The following is a 16606-nucleotide window of genomic DNA, read 5'->3' as shown; positions in this document are numbered from 1 at the left end:
ACCTCCCCATCCTGCATCATGGTCCCTCCAGTGTTCCTGGGACACAGCTTTGCTCCCAGCACACCCTAGTTAGTCATCAAAGGCCCCGTACACCAAAGCTGCCTCTAAAAATTTCCCTTACTCCTGCAGCCCAAGGCTAGTCCCCTCAACCGAGTTGTGGAATGGAACCCCTCAGTGGGTGCTCATCTCCTGTGCAGGGGTGTCTGTGGAAGCTGACTTGCTGATTCTGCTCTCTGTTCCACTGAGACCCCTTTAAAAGTTTAAGCTCAGGCCCTCCCTAGTGGCGTAGCGGGTTAAAGCACAGCACTAAGAAGCTTAAGCCACTTCCACATGAGTTCGATCCCCACCTGCCCCGAAGGAGATCCACATGGCGAGGCAGACCTCCCCTGACCCGCCCGCTGCTCCCCTCAGCAGTGTACTTCGTTGATCTGCCTGTTCTGCTCCCGACTCTGCCCCTGGTGAATCCTCTCACCCTCCCCATCTCTGGCCTGTACCCCAGTTCTGTATGAATAAATAAATATTTAAAAAAAAGTTTAAGCTCAAATGGATTAAACATAGTAACCTGTACACTGACACTGAAAACCTTTGTACCTGTCCGCCTACAGGTAGTTACTTCTTCTAGTCAATATGCCGACCTTCAAGGCCCCAGAAGAGAGGCTCAGAAAATTTAAGTACCACGGCAAAGATATGTTTGTGAGTATAAAATGACCACCTCTGTGTCAAGGGCCAGTGGGGAAGAAAGGCAGCAAAAATGGACTGGAGAGAAGGCAGGGGTCGAAGCAAATAAGGCAAAGTGCTCATCACTGAGAGGTCTGTGAGGGTTTGCCAAATAATTCAACTTTTCAGACTGTCTGAAGTGCTCACCATAAAATACTGAGGATGGGACAATTGGAGCTCTTAGACTTGGAATTAGACAACTGCTGCCTCAATCAAGAAAGTATTATCTTGATCTTAAAACCATTAACTTGAGAGCTTTGATTTCTTCATTTATAAAACAGGGCTGATATCCACCTCTTAGGGGCTTGAGAGAAGCATCAGATGCTTGGTATTTTGCTGCTTGGCTGTAGGCACTCATATTAAGAAGGTTAAGTGAGGAGCTAAAGTGTTTGGGATGCAGGTATGGCCGATCAGCACACCGTGAGGAAATAGGGCTTGGGACTGAGAAGTCCAGATGTGCTTCTCATCGGTGGTGTGAGCATGAGGGGACAGTGGCAGGGAACCTGCTCTGTGTATGGATTCTAACTCCCTAGTCCAGTGTCAAGTAAAATGGATCAAAACTTAAATGGCCTACAGGCTGATTCCCTAACAGTAGAAGTGATCAGGGACATCTGGGCGTGGGAGGGCACTTCAGGTCCCCAGTCTCCAGGCCACTAATTGACAGCAGTGAATGTGTGCTCACGCCCGGGGTATGCTGTGCTCAAATGTGTCTATTGCGGAGGCTCCTGGCCTGCTAAGGGTGTGCATGATCTCTCTTTACTTAGGGGAAAGTGACATTTTCCTCGATGTCACTCAATGTGGCTGTAAAGGAGGCCATCCTAGCTGAGACTATTTAATGGCCACGTGATCTTAACTTTCCCAGGCTGTTGCATACATTTCTTGCAAAACATGCTTTGAAGTGTGTTTTGAAGGCTGAATGTGGTGACATACTCCCAGCTCTAAGTACATCTTTTCTTTTCCTCACCAGATGAGGCGGCAGCAGCGGATGGCTGTCAGCTTGGAGCTCCGGAAGGCCAAGAAAGATGAGCAGGCCTTAAAGAGAAGGAACATCACCCATGTCTGCACAGACAAAGCTTCTTCTGGACAACTGTTTGAAGAGGTATGTCAGGAACTTGGCTGCTCTAAACGAAGTTGCATGAGCCTTGCTAAATTTCTTTAGCCTGAATATGGTGAATAAACTCAGAATTTCCAAGCTCTGAGTGAGGGTCTTTCATGAAAGGGGTGGAGTTAGAGTATAACTGGTGAGAAAAGCTGAGGATCATTACCTCTGGGGCTGTGAGTTGGGGATCTGTGTTCAAAGGGAACTTGCTTTTCTTTACCAGAAACATGAAATGACTGGTTTTGAGGTTATCTCTCAGTAGAAATGTCTAGTCACTCACAGGTAAAGTTTTATTTATGACTTGGAAACTGTCTTCTCTCTTCTCCATCCACCCCAGCTTTGCAAAGTGCAAGTCCTACGTTGACTTCTGGCCAATGCAGTTTTTGTGAATGCTTTCCAGAATGCTCTGATATGGAGGTTTCCTTTCTTATAGAGTCAACATTGGTGGAGTTCTAAGTCTTGATGTATTTACCATTAAGTGTGGTGGAGTTCTAAGTCTTGATGTATTTACCATTAAGTGTGATGCTAGCTGTGAGAATTTTGTAGCTGTCTTTATTAGGTTGAGAACATTCCCTTTATTCCTAATTTGTTCAGTGTGTTTTATCACGAAAGTATTCTGGGTTTTTTTGCATTTATTGAGATGATTGTATATCCCCCGCCCTCCATATCTATTAAGAGGGTAAAATTACTACATTAATTTCCATATGTTGACGACCCTTGCATTTTTTTAAAGTTTTTTTTTTTAAAGACTTTTGTATTTATGCATACAGTACAGGTCAGAGGTGGGGGGGGGGGAAGTGAGAGGCTTAACCCAAGACAGAATAGGGAGCAGACCGACTAAGTACACTGCTGAGGGGAGCAGCGGGTGAGTCAGGAGAGGTCTGCTGTGCCATGCGGGTCACCTCTGGGGCTGGGGATCCAACCTAAGCTGAAGTGACTTTAGTTTCTTAGTGTTTCTTTAACCTGCTGCGCCACCAGGGAGGGCCCAACCCATGCATTCTTTATTGAGATTCAGCTTGTTTTCCTTAGCCTTTTTGACTTGAACAGCACAAATTGCTACAAGCCTTTGGCTAATTTCTAGGGTTCTGGGAATGTTTGATTTTGATAATTTTCCTTAGTTTTCTTGTTGCTTTTATGGAAGGGAATTTTTTGGAGATCCTTACTTGACATTTTTTACGTTCACTAGCATGTTCTTACTGCATGGGATAAAAGGTGCTAGGGATCCAAGTGATGACAGGAATTAGCTCTCCCCCAGAGCATGAGGAGCATGTCACAGATCTGTGGCATCACATGTTCCTCCTGCCCCTAATATAGGTCACCATGCAGGATGCACCATCCTGTTCATCCAGCCTGTTCTAGCATTAGGTAGTTAGTCTAGGTGATTTTCACGGCTTCTCTGAGCAGAGTCTCTGACCTGAAGTCTCTTTCCTTGCAGGTCAACCTCACCCTGCTTGAAATAATCAAAGGTGTGAATACCTCCGATCCAGACCTGTGTTTCCAGGCCACGCAGGCAGCCAGGTATTGCCAAATAGACTTCTGTTGCTTGAGATTTTGTGGCTAGAGATGAGCTCTGATGGTCTATTTGGATTCCTGACAGTGGCAAAATGCCCACAAAATATAAAGAAAAGGCTGGTCCATTCAAAAGTGAGATCAAATTGCTCTTCTGCATTGTCCTTGAGAACAACTTAAGATATGCAATGTGTTGTCAGAGATGAATTGCTTAATTTAAATTGGCCTCTATAGGAGTCTTAGCTCATAGATAATACCTGAAGGGAAAAATGTTGCTTCATCACTGCAAAATGCTATAGGCTGAACTCTAGGATATTAACTAGCTCTGCTCCAGCTGTTTGTCTCCTTTGATAGTTAGGAATGCCATGAACATCCATAAAGGAGGTTCCTAATCCCAGCCTCCATGATTTGTTTTTGTTTCCTCTCTTTCATTGCAAAGGAAAATGCTGTCCCGGGAAAAGAACCCTCCTCTAAAATTGATTGTAGAAGCAGGGCTCATTCCCAGGCTGGTGGAGTTCCTGAAGTCTTCCCTTCATCCATGCTTGCAGTTTGAGGCAGCCTGGGCTCTGACGAACATTGCTTCAGGGACTTCAGATCAGACCCGCGCTGTTGTGGAAGGGGGAGCTATCCAGCCCTTAATTGAGCTCCTGTCTTCTCCCCATATGACTGTGTGCGAACAGGCAGTGTGGGCTCTTGGCAATATAGCAGGTGAGATGCTCGCCCTGAGTGGGCTAAGACAGAGGGCTGGGCATATGGTTGCTATGGATGCTTTGTGAGTAGCATTGTAGACTTGATATTCTGGAACACTCTAAGTAGAAATAACTGGAAATGATAGGAAAGGTATAGCAGACTTTCCAAAAATGCACAACCCAGGTCAGAGGCCAAACATTGAAGCTGAAAGTAAATGATGTACATAGACATCAGCCGGTAACAGGGTCCTGCAGTCTCAATTTTAATGGCTGTAGGAACAAAAGATAACTCTTTGGGCCATGCAAGGTAGGGTTTTGTGGCTCTTACACAACTCAGGTCCCCAGAAGAACTCTGTTCCCAGTGAAAATTGCCAAAGGAACATATAACAAAAAAAATTTTCTTAACTTGAGGTAAAAGTCTCTTCTTAAAACTCAACCAAGGGGAACTTGATGCAATGTTTCTTGCATGGCCTGGAAGTACAAATTGAGGAGTTGGTGCTGCAGGATTGGAAGGCCCAGACTCCTGGCTAAATGTAAATACCATGCTCTCTGGGGGAAATGAACTCAGTTAGGTCCCTCAGGATTTTGACATATTAAGATGAGATAGTATTAGCAACTTCAAGTCCAGAGACTCAGCAACCCTTCGTGGCTGAGTCAGCAGAAGCAAACAGTGTGATTAGACCTCTAAGGGCTTCAGATACTGGGATTATCAAACACAGAATATAAAATGAGTCTGCTTGCAGAAATAAAGCACTGCCATAGAGACTTGGTCTCACATTTTGCTTGGATAAGAAAGGAACAGGCAAAAATAGGTGGTATAATCACTATGTCTTGCCTGGTGGTGGAAAAGGTGGTTATAATCTGAGACCTCTAGGCTCTAAAATTGCCATTCTTGCTGAAGCATTAGACAGTTGATGGCTAGTACCCATTAGTTTTTGAGTTGCATTGGGAAGTTACTGCCCCTGCCAAAGATTTCTGGGAAGACAGTTTGTGCTACAGTGGCCATAGTCTTCCTGAGAACCATGTTGTTAGATGCCTCTGTCACGTAGAGCTCACTGCCTGTGCCTGCAGCCTCTGCTACAGCAGTTGTGTGCTGTGTGGTGCCTGCTTTTCATGTCAGGCCCAACCACCCAGCTGTCACCTTGGGGACCCAGGATCTAGTATGCTATGCTATCTAAACCCAGAAATGGTTTTTGGCATCTCACTCTTTGGGCAGATTCATTAAAAATTAGTCACCAACCCCAGGCTTCTCTTTGTTCTCTCTTTGAGTGTCATATTTGTATCTATTTGCAGGGGATGGCCCACAGTTCAGAGACATCATCATCTCCAGCAATGCTGTCCCACATTTGCTTGCCCTGGTTTCATCTACCATACCAGTGAGTATTTTTAAAGTAGAGAACCTAGCTAGAAAGCAAGTCTCCAAACTTGGAAAATTGGGGAAGAACTCCCAAATCAATACTCAATCAGTGGATGCTGCCTCGTCTCTATGACAGAGCTACAAACTAGTCCTAGAACTGAATATTTCATAGGGTAAAAATCTATCTCAATTGTCCTTACGGGTCAATAGTTCTGATCTTTCTTCTGAGGACATTGAAAGAAGTTCATGAAAACGTTAGAAAAATTTTACAACCCAGCCAAAGTAGAAGACAGGCTTTCCATTCAAGTGACAGACAGAATCAATAGGTTACCAGTTGGTTCCTGGATCATAATGTCTAGACTTGAAGCTAAGAGTCACCTGACAGATGTGGTGACAATAGAGGACTTCCTGGATTAGAAATTAAATTTGGGTTAGATATTTGCTTCAAACAAGAATGAAGAGAAGGTGGCTTCCAAAAGCCAAGGGAATACATGCCCAGCCTGCCAGGTGCAAGAACACCTGGCATGGTTGAACCAGAAAAGGACTGGCATTACCAAGGGAATTTTTGAGGAGAGATTATAAAATGGCAAATGGGCATCACCCTAGAGGCAAAGGACAGCCTTGGGAGGGCTTCAAGGAAAGATGAGAGGTGGTTTGATCTTCAGAAAGACCCCTCCAGCTGCTGTTGAAGGATTTTAGCAAAGGGAAGCAGAGAGGCAGACAGAACTGGGATGCTCTTGTCTGGGGAGGCCAGAGGAACCAGGCCTTGAGGTAGCTGTTAAGTGGAAGTGAGTGGGAGGCAGTGCTGAAGCAATGTCAGGTAGATGGATGTACAGTTCTAAATGATTCTATACACATATGGCATCCCACAGTGCAAGACCAGCTAGAGCAGGGGTCAGCTTGCTTTTGTAAGTAAAGATTTAATGTCATACTACCATGCTTATTCATCCCTGTATTTCTATATTATCTGTAGCTTTTGCAGTGTTACAGGGGCAGAGTTGACTACTATGCAACAGAGCCTGGTCCACAAAGCTGAACATGTTTGTTCTTTGGCCTTTTACCAAAAAAGATGACCAATCCTGACCTAGAGTATGAGAGAGAGTCTTGGACTAAGTCCTAGGGGCCCTGACAATCAGAAGTCTGGCAGAGCCCACCAAGAAGACTGGGAAGAAATAGCCCACTTGGCAATACAGAGCCAGGTGGAGCACAGATGCCTTTTTTGAAGGACTAGACTGGTACTAAATACAGCTGAGAGAGACAGTAATTTGAGGCCTGGAAGGCAGCTGTTGGATTTGATGACTTGAAAGGAGCTGATTTCATCACAAGTGATAAAGAAGTAGGGGCAGAAACCATACTAGAGGGGCTGAAGGAGAAGTGGGAAATCGCAAGGCAGAGAGTGAAGCTAGATGTTCTTTGGGCATGGACTTTGCAAAGTAAAGTAGGTGATGGCTTAACAAGGGCCAGGAGCCAAGGGAAGGTCGAAGGTCACAGGGTGTGTTTCTATATTGGTGGGAGGTGGTCCCAGGAAAAGAATCCTTAAAGGCAAAGTGATGGGATCCTGAGGTGGGAACCCTGAACCTCCAGTAGATCAGAAGTATGCTCAGAACGTGTCAGCAGAGTTACAGACTAGTGGGAAGATCAAGTAATTCTGCTTGATTTTTGATTTACCAGTGAAAAATGAAATTAGGTCATCCACTGACTAGTGTGAGGAAAGGCTTTTGAAGAATATAAGGAAACAGTCATCAAACATTTGAATATGAAACATAATGCTCACTTTCTGAGCCCCTAGTATACATCACTACCTAGAACAGATTCCTATTTGAAGTTCAGAAGCTTCAGCTCATGCTGGCCGATAATAGTGATCAAAGAGGGCTAGGGCACTACTGTGTGCGTTTTCTCTTCTTTGCCCCATGCTAGAAGCTGTCTCTTCATCACAGATCACATTTCTGCGGAACATCACGTGGACCTTGTCCAACCTGTGCCGAAACAAGGACCCGTACCCTTGTGACGAGGCGGTGAAGCAGATGCTGCCCACCCTCTTCCACCTTCTGCAGCACCAAGACAGTGAGGTCCTCTCCGACACCTGCTGGGCCCTGTCCTACCTCACCGATGGCTGCAACAAGCGCATCGGCCAAGTGGTTGACACGGGGGTCTTGCCCCGGCTGGTGGAGCTCATGGCCAGCTCAGAGCTCAATGTCTTGGTAAACAGCCAGGCCCTGTCTGCCTGCACAGGGGCTTCAGATTTGAGCCCTTAAGTCATAGTCACTTTAGCAAGTTCTGTTCTCTGCCCCTGGGGAGGCCAGTGATGGCGCTAATCCTTTAGCAAAAACAAAGCTTGTCTTCAGCGTGGCCCTGGGCTCTGCTACTCTTGGGCCAAACTTGAATCTATTTTGATCTCAAGTCCTGGTGGGTAGTAAGTAACTTACTCTTTCTTCTGATAACTAGATCATTTAGAAAGGCACCAAATTAAAATTGGTTATAATCCCCTAACCAGTGAATTGTTTTTCATGGCCTTTCCTTCTAGTGGTCTCTGTGTGTAGATTTTGACAAGTTGATTCATATAAGAGACTTCAAGATGAGAGTGTGAGGGACGGACAGGAGGAGGAAGAGGATGAGAGGGGCAGGGGAAGATAAAAGAGGGGTCGTGGGGGGGGGAGAGAGGCGCAAGAGCTTATGTGTATATTGTTAACATTTTAATTTTTTATTCAAGTATAGAAGAAAATTTCTCTCTATCTTTTCCCTAGTTTGTTCTCTTAGACTACTTCAGCTACAGGTAAAAATTAAATATGACCAACATCAAATATTCTGCTATGTTGTGAAACATTTCACTTACATCACATACTTTTGAAAATTGTGTAAAATGTGGGTGCCTCTTTTGATCTTTATGCCTCGATATTGTGCATTATGCATCCTGGTAGTTCTCTATTTAGAGCTTAACATGATCTCAGGGGACACCTCAGATGTCAAGGTTAGTTGAGGGACATGGGTGGGGGGTATATGAGGACAGTAGCTATAGAAACTGCTTATCCTCAGAGCCTGGGGTTTTGCGGGGCTGTCCTGGGGAGGCTTAGATTGGCTTATAGCTATATGTCTACCTCTCACCTGAGTAGCAGTTACCTGGCATGATAGGCTAGTATAACTCTTGAACTGCTGATTGTGTGGGGCTGCTACTATGATGCAGAGAAACCAAAATGAATCCAGTAAGCCCTTCTCAGACAGAGTCTGATGTATACCAGCCCTGGGCACCTTCATTTGAATGCACCAAATCTGCCAGTGGGATTTCATGAGCTCCAATTAAGTCTACAACAGAAGCTTGATACTGGTGTTAAATATTGATTCAGTAGAAATGATTACATTATAAACACCAGAGTCAATTTAGCTATTTCCCAATGGAAGGCCATGAAAGGGACAGCATCTCTTCTTGACAAAGGTAGCCTTTGACTTCTGTCCCATTCAACCTGCTACCTTTAAACTACATAAATGTCCGTGGAATTAATAAGGATCATGGTTTTCGTTGTTGCTCATATAAGTCCAGAGAGCCTTCCGCACAGCACACCTAATGTTTGGGAGGGCACAGAGTCTCTCACTGGGATAAATGTGCACTGCTCAGTGAGATACCTTGTCTGATTCTTGCAGACCCCCTCTCTCCGCACTGTGGGGAACATCGTCACGGGGACAGATGGCCAGACGCAGGTGGCCATTGACGCTGGCATGCTGCATGTGCTGCCCCAGCTCCTGATACACCCCAAGTCCTCCATCCAGAAGGAGGCCGCCTGGGCCCTGAGCAACGTGGCGGCGGGGCCCTGCCAGCACATCCAGCAGCTAATTTCTTACGGCACGCTGCCTTTCTTGGTGGCGCTGCTCAAAAATGTAAGTGGCCCCACACCACTTTCCAAGTGGCCCTGGGGTGAGCTCCTGTCAGGAATTCAGACACTGGCTAAGGGGCAAATTGAGGTCACAACGAAGCTATGACACGTGAGTTTCCCAACTCTTCCCTAAAAGAAGGAAGTGGCATCCCTCTCTGGATGCCACTTAAGATTGCTTGACGAGAAGGTGCCCCCACAGCTCAAATAAAAAATCTTGAGCTGGTAAGTACTGGTTTATCTCTGTGTAGTGTTAAAAGAACCTACTCTCTACCTGCCAAACGAGGGAGGAGGTTTGGCTCTGTTTTAGGAGGAAAAACGTATCAGGTTATGGTGATATTATAGACTGAAGAAAGGTGGCCTTTTCAGTGTAAAAAATCACATTGATTAAAGTGGTAATATACACAGAAAATCCAGAGATAAAAGTAGAAATACAATAAAGCTTCCTTATTTCTCCTGATTTCCATTTCCCTCTCCCTGGCCAACCATTATCATCACTGTTTGATTTTTTGCCACCTTTTAATGGATCAACGAGTTGAAACCACTGGCATTTAAAACAAGTCAAGCTAGGCTGGGAGCAGGGAGGCTAGTGAAGTGGGGTGGGAGGAGAATCTATGAGGGAGTTCGTGCCCTCAGGTTGGGTGGCGGGTTCCCCAGTGTGCATTAGGTACGAACAGCTGGGCCAGGTGTGATTATTCTACACACGCGATACTTCCTGTCTTGCGTTCTGCTGTGAGTCTGTACACATCCTAGTAGACACCCAGATGTGAATCAAGGAGTAATCATTTCAAACGCTGCCTTCTCAACCCCATTAGAGTTACAAATTGTTTTGTGTTTTTGGTTTTGAATTAACATCACAGTTTTCCCCAGATACAAAATAGGAATAACTCCTTCTGCTCAGGGATGGAAGGAGCCATGATAAAATATTCATATATCTCTGGGCAGTGCTTTTTATAAGTGCAAGGATTCATTGATCTCGGCTGAGTCCCTGAGATCCTACCTATGTGCTCAGCTTTATAGCTATGAAGCTTCTTTGTCCAGTGTTTACTGGGTCAGAATGACTAGAAATGCAGACAGAGGTCACCACAATCTAAAATTCCAAGCATGATTTGGCTTATTTGGCTTACATTTCCCATAACCTGACTTAAGGGAAACTACTATGTTTGACCTCAGAGCCTTCCTCTAGGACCCATGATGAGCCTGCCTGCCTGCTTCTCGTCTGCTCAAAGATGCTTTCATCTGCTCAAAATCTGAGGCAGGTTGCCAAGGCATTCCATGTAAATTGCACATAGAGTCCTGGCTGTCACCAGCCTTCCTAGAAATTGAACCAATTTAGCATCACTATATTTAAATGCTTCAGGATCTGTAATGAATGTAAACATTCTCTTTCTGCAGGGAGAATTTAAAGTTCAGAAAGAGGCTGTCTGGACAGTCGCTAACTTCACAATGGGGGGCACCTTGGACCAGTTAATCCAGCTTGTCCACTCTGGAGTCTTGCAGCCACTGGTGAATCTGCTCACTGTCCAAGACACCAAGATTGTTCTCATCATCCTTGATATCATCTCTAATATCTTCCAGGTAAGCATTTCTGAACAGATTGGTTTCTAAATAGCAGTCTTAAAATTAAAGACATTTAATTTGGTTCTTAAAACCCAAGGATTCTCTTTCCTCTCCATTCACCCACCCTCTCTCTGTGTCTGTACATCCTAAGGACAAGGAAAGCAAGAGGCTGTCCAAGAAGGGCTCATCATCTTCATTTTCTCAAATGAGTGTCTTTGCACCCAGCACTATTTTTGGATGCTTAAGATATGACCAAACAAAACCCTCACTCAAATAGAGTGGAGGTACTAGTAGGGAGGTAGGCAGATCCATCCCTTAGAGGGTAGGGGGTAAAATATCTGGAAAAGGGATAGTCATGATGGCTGAGAATGAAGGGGATGTTGGTCTTTTATGTGCAGCAATTATGAGAAACTTCTCTTAGGAAGAACATCTGAGGAAAAGCCTGAGAAGTGAGTCCTGTGGCTGTCGTGGGAAGAAGATTGTAGGTGAAAGGAAAAACTAGGACTGAGAGGGGTGTAGACAGAGCAGAACAAAGGGATGGGAAGTGACAGAAGTCCAGATTCAGGATAGCTAGGGATTAGCTTACATGTTCTGTGAGACTGTCGATGAATGGCTTGGAGTAGGAAGAGTCATGTGGATGGTTCATTTCAAAGGCCAAACCATAGAATGCACTTGAAGAGCAGCAAGAAGTTAGCAGGAGTAGATCTCATGGCCATACTGAAGCCCAACTGTCTGATAAACTAAACATTCCAGAAAAGTCATGCTTCTGGACAAAAGCTAAACTAAGCCAATGTTTGTATACGATTTGTGTCCATTCTATATTGCTAGAAAACAGACTATCCAATTAGAGACAACAACCTTTTTATTATCTCATGTAGCTTTTGGGATTAGGAATCTGGGCTGGTTTAGCTACATGGTTCTGGCTCAGAGTCTCTCATGAGGATCAAAATGTCAAGGGGGGCTTCAATCTCATCTGAAGGTTGCTGAACGCTGGAGGATCATCTTCCAAGATGACTTAATTATATACTTAGCAGGTTACTCTTGCCATGTGAATTTTCCCGTGGGACTGCTCCAGTGTCCTCACATCATGGCTGCTGGCTTCCTCTTGAGTGAAGGATCAAGGCCGAAGTGCATGGCCTTTAAGACTGGTCTTAAGAGATCATTTCTACAGCAGCCTACTGGTTTTAACAGATTAGTCCCTATTCAACATGGGAGGGAACTATATAAGATATGAATACCAGGAGGCAGGGAATCACTGGGGTCACCTGGGAGGCTGGCACTATTAGTTTGGTTAATGTCCTTTTATATGAAACTTTGGAAAGTTTCAAAGTAACACCAGGCAACTCCTTTTAAGTCCCCTCCCCCCCACTTTAATCATCCTTTCATGTAACTGTCTTAGAACTGACTTGAGTAAAGATCACACTTGAAACACAGCCCAATTAGACACTGAGACTTTGAGCAGATCACACAGATCAAGAGTAGAGCCTTGGAAACCAGCAGACAAAACTGGACATAGGTTTGTGAAAGTTCCCTTGTGGGCTACCAGAATTTAACTTCATCTACTTCATTTGAAGTAGACACTAAGAGTTTTGTCTTGGGAGTGCCTGGGCAAATTGCACCTGATGGACAGTGAGGCCCCTCTATCAGATCAATAAACTGGAACAGTAGGTTAGAAAGTTTGAGATTGGATAGGAGGATATTTCAAGGGGCAGCTGAGTACAGGTCAATTAATTTTGGGGGCTACTTGCTGAGTTAAGATCCAAAACCCACTCCCAGGCTTCCTGCTGCTCTGGGTCAATCCCCACTTCCCACTTTTCTTCCTGAGGCTAATGTCATGTTTTGGTGCATGCTTCAATTTCTTCACTCAAAGTCAGTAAGTAACTAGAGAGTATCTAGGCTTGGACATGCAGGGCCGAAGCTCATCAGGCCAGCATTCTGGCCTGAATAATGTCTGAGTTGACCCATGGGAGATTTCTTATTACTGTTCAAAAACTAGTGAGCAGAGCCCCTCAGAGAAAAAACTTGGATGCCAAAGTTTTTCTTTTTTGGTTGAAAATATATATATACAGAGCCCTCCCTTGTGGCACAACAGGTTAGAGTGCAGCACTGCAAGCTAGTTGCAGCCACTTCAGTGCAAGTTTGATCCCCGGCCCCGGAGGTGACCCACATGGTGCGGCAGACCTCTCCTGACTGGCCTGCCGCTCCCCTCAGCAGTGTACGTCATCCATCTGCCTGTTCTGTTCCCCACTCTGTCTCTGGTGAATCCTCTCGCTACCCCTGCTCCTCTGGCCTGCACCCCAGTTCTGTATGCATAAGTAAATAAATCTTTAAAATATATACATATATTTAAAAGTTCATTTAATTTTCTATCCTATGAGCATCCACTCCAAGGTGGTTTTTTTAAAAAAGATTTATTTATGCAAATAAGAGCTGGGTGTAGGTCAGAGGTACAGGGGGTGAGAGGCCAGAGACAGAGTGGGGCGCAGAACAGCAGATCTATTGAAACACACTGCTGAGGGGAACAGCAGACAAGACAAGAGAGGCCTGCTGTGCCATGTGGGTCAGCTCCCTGGCCAAGGACAGAATTCGAGCTGCAGTGGCTGCTGACAGCCACACAGTGCTGAGACATAACCCTTGTACCACCAGGCAGGCCCCTCTAAAGTGTTTCTTAATCTTGCTCTGATTTGCCCCAAGTGCGCTGTTTAGTTGAGCTACTCCCCCTTCTCATCATAAACAACACTTTCATTTCTTCAATCCTTTGTCCTTGCCTGCCCTTTTTTTGAGGAATGTCATTATCCTATGACACACTCTAGCCTGTAGAATTCATTAAGAAGTTGTTTTGTTTTCCAAGCCTCCCTACACATTTTCTGTAACTTAAACTGCTTTATACGTCTTCTACTGTAACAATTACTCAACTCTTGCCATAGTATGAATTATGAAAAGACCTTCTCTAAGTTGCATCTTTTGCTCTAGTCCGTGTGCCTCTCCCACAGGACAGGAGCACATGTTTGAGTGATGAAATAGCCCTGGGGGAGCAGGTCCCCTCCAGGGACAAGCATTGGAATAAACCCATTCACAGTATTTGTCCCGAGGATACCATTCTCTGAGCAGGTGACTTCTGTGCCGAGGGTCTCCTGACTTCTCTACCCAGACCTCCCCAAGAAGCAGAGCCAGAGTGATTTCACTTCCCCAGCAATACTTAACCCCACTTTCAAACTGTGTTTAAAATGAGCCCATTCATTAGGCCTATAAATAGTAGCCTATGTATGGATGGCAGTGTATTCAGCAAAAGAAGTATTTTGGGCCATGAATGTAAGCCTATATATGTGTGTATGTATTTGTATATGTATATGTGTGCATATATGTGTTTCCAAAATCCGAGGACTGTCCAAAACGGGAGAAAACCCTGGCATTTTAGGTCCATTTAGGGAAGAATGAAAGCGCAGCTGCCCATTAGGCTTAGGTTGAGTCCACTGAGCTGAAACTCTGCCTCCCTCGGGCCCCTGCCCAGAGCCTCAGTTCTCGTCCTGCCCACAGGCTGCAGGGAGACTTTCTGAGAAGGAATACCTGTTTCTCCTGATTGAGGAAGTTGGTGGAATTGATAGAATCGAGGCCTTGCAGCTCCATGAGAACCGCCAGGTTGCCCTGACTGCCTCAAACATTATTGAGAACCACTTCTGTGAGGTAAGTGACTTCAGAGCGGCAGAGGAGGCCATGCCTCCTGCTGAACCACCTCAGCTGGCTGTCACCCAGCAGGTGACTCAGCTGAGTGCCCCCCCATCCATGCTGTCGGAGCTACCTTTGAGCACCAGCAGCCTCCTGGCTTCTGAAAACTATTCTAGTCCTGTAGACGTGTGTCTTGCTGTCTCTGGCTTATAATTCGCTTTTTTTTTTTTTTTAACCTACATATATATCTTTTGGAGACTGGAAAGGGGAGGAAGTAGAAGTGATGATAAAGTAACTTTTTATTAAGAAATGCAAACAACTCAGGCAGGCCTAACTTTTAGGAAAAAAAAAAACATTTTGCCACTTAATCCATTTCTATCTCCAGAATATGGTGCTTAGGGATAAACATTGCAAGAGGCTTCTAAATATTCTGCTGACATGGAAATAATGATCAGATAGCATTAGAAAGTTTTAAAACTTTTTTCTGGTAAAATATGCATAATGTGACATTGCCACCATTTGAGTGTGCAGTTTGGTGGCAATAAGTACAGTAAGTGGATCGTACCATCTTCAGAATGTTTTCATCGTCCCAGCCCAAATCTGTCCCCATTGAATAAGAGCGCCCCACTCCTCTCCCCCTGGCCCCTGGTAATCACCTTTCTGCTTTCTGTCTCTGTGAATTTGACCACTCTTGGTACCTCAGGTAAGTGCCATCCAGGCAGTATTTGTCCTTTTGTGTCTGGCTTATTTCACTTAACATCCTTTCTTCATGGCTCATCTGTGTTATAGTACATGTCAGAATTTCTTCCCTTTTTAAGGTTGAACAATACCTCATCATCTGGAAAGTACCATCTTGTTTACCCTTTTGTTCCCTGAAGGACATTCAGGCTGCCTCTAGCTCTTAGCTGCTGTGGGTGTGTGGGTTCATAGCAATGAACATGGTCTGTTTGAGTTTCTGCTTTCAATTCCTTGGGGCATATACCCAGTAGGGGACTTGCTGAATTATATGGTCATGCTATTTTTATTAGAACCCCGGTCTGGTTATCCATGGTGATGTCGCAGCATGTTCTCATTCTCAGCCCCTTTGTCAACACTTGCAATAGTCTGTTTTTATCATAGACACCCTAATAGACAGGCAGTGGCATCTCACTGTGGTGTAATGTGGGCTTGCATTGGATATTTTTCATATGTGGAAATTCAGCTCAAAGTTCTTAAGTGAGCTGGTAGGTATCAAATTTAAATCATCAGCAAAATGTAGGGATTTACAACAAAGATGACCAAATTTCTTTTTAATTATTATTTTGTCATTGTTGTTATTTTAGTTTGTGGCTGTTGCCAACTGAAAGCAGCTAATCTTGGCTTGGGACCAAAAGGATGCTCAAAAATGCCCAGTGGCAATTAATATCTTCTAGGTTAGCATCTTCCATGAAAACTTCATAAATCTGGAGATTCATCTAATAAAGAGGGGGTGGTCAGATACACTGTATTCATCAAGGGGTTCCAGATTAGACATCTGATCTAAAAGTAACAGCTATTTCCATTGTTTTCTTATTCACTGTGAGGGCAGTGTTCTGTGTATCAAAACTGCAGTTAAAAATAAGCTATGGTGAGCTAGGAGCTGAGGGCAGTGGGAAGGAAATGGAAGTTGTTTAATAGATTTTTGGTTTGGAAAGATGTAAGTTCTGGAAATAGATGGTGGGGGTGGTTGCGCATCATTGGGGATGGACCTAATGCCACTGGACTGTCCACTTCATGAGTAAAGGTGGTAAGTTTTATGTGACATGTATCTCACCACATATACATGAAAAGTGCAATTAAGATCTATCCTAAGAGACATTCCATCGCTTCTCCCTATTCTCACTTCTGAAGGAGCCATGCGGCTGACTTAGAGCACATTCTAATCCACAATAGTTAAGGAGTCAAATGGGCAGTAAATGTGCTGAGTGCTAGGAGGTATAACCTTATCTCTTTTCCCTCAAGGAAGAAGAAAATGACATACAACATCCAGACCTAGACCACGACCATGAATTGTTTAAAAATACCAAAGTCTCACAGCTTCTAAGCCAACAACCAGGTTCTAAGGGAAGCTTCTTTAAGAAGTAGCACTCCTATATCTTAGTGTACCACAGGTGTGAAGCTTTTTAAC

General features: G+C 44.6%; 1 protein-coding gene across 1 annotated transcript; it reads left to right on the top strand.

The window, feature by feature from the left end:
• The first annotated feature begins 617 nt into the window (after window positions 1-617).
• Window positions 618-16563, top strand: KPNA7 (karyopherin alpha 7 (importin alpha 8)). Its single transcript, XM_004691664.2, has 10 exons — window positions 618-693; window positions 1685-1816; window positions 3252-3334; window positions 3765-4033; window positions 5308-5390; window positions 7309-7572; window positions 9008-9241; window positions 10630-10812; window positions 14332-14478; window positions 16441-16563. The coding sequence occupies exons 1-10, from the start codon at window positions 628-630 to the stop codon at window positions 16561-16563; spliced, it is 1584 nt and encodes a 527-aa protein (XP_004691721.2). The 5' UTR covers window positions 618-627.
• Window positions 16564-16606: the final 43 nt, after the last annotated feature.

Source organism: Condylura cristata, unplaced genomic scaffold (genome assembly GCF_000260355.1).
Source record: "Condylura cristata isolate star-nosed mole 26May11 unplaced genomic scaffold, ConCri1.0 scaffold00032, whole genome shotgun sequence".
NCBI lineage: Eukaryota > Metazoa > Chordata > Mammalia > Eulipotyphla > Talpidae > Condylura > Condylura cristata.
Note: the sequence above shows the minus strand (reverse complement) of the source record. Positions and strands in the feature narration are given on the sequence as shown.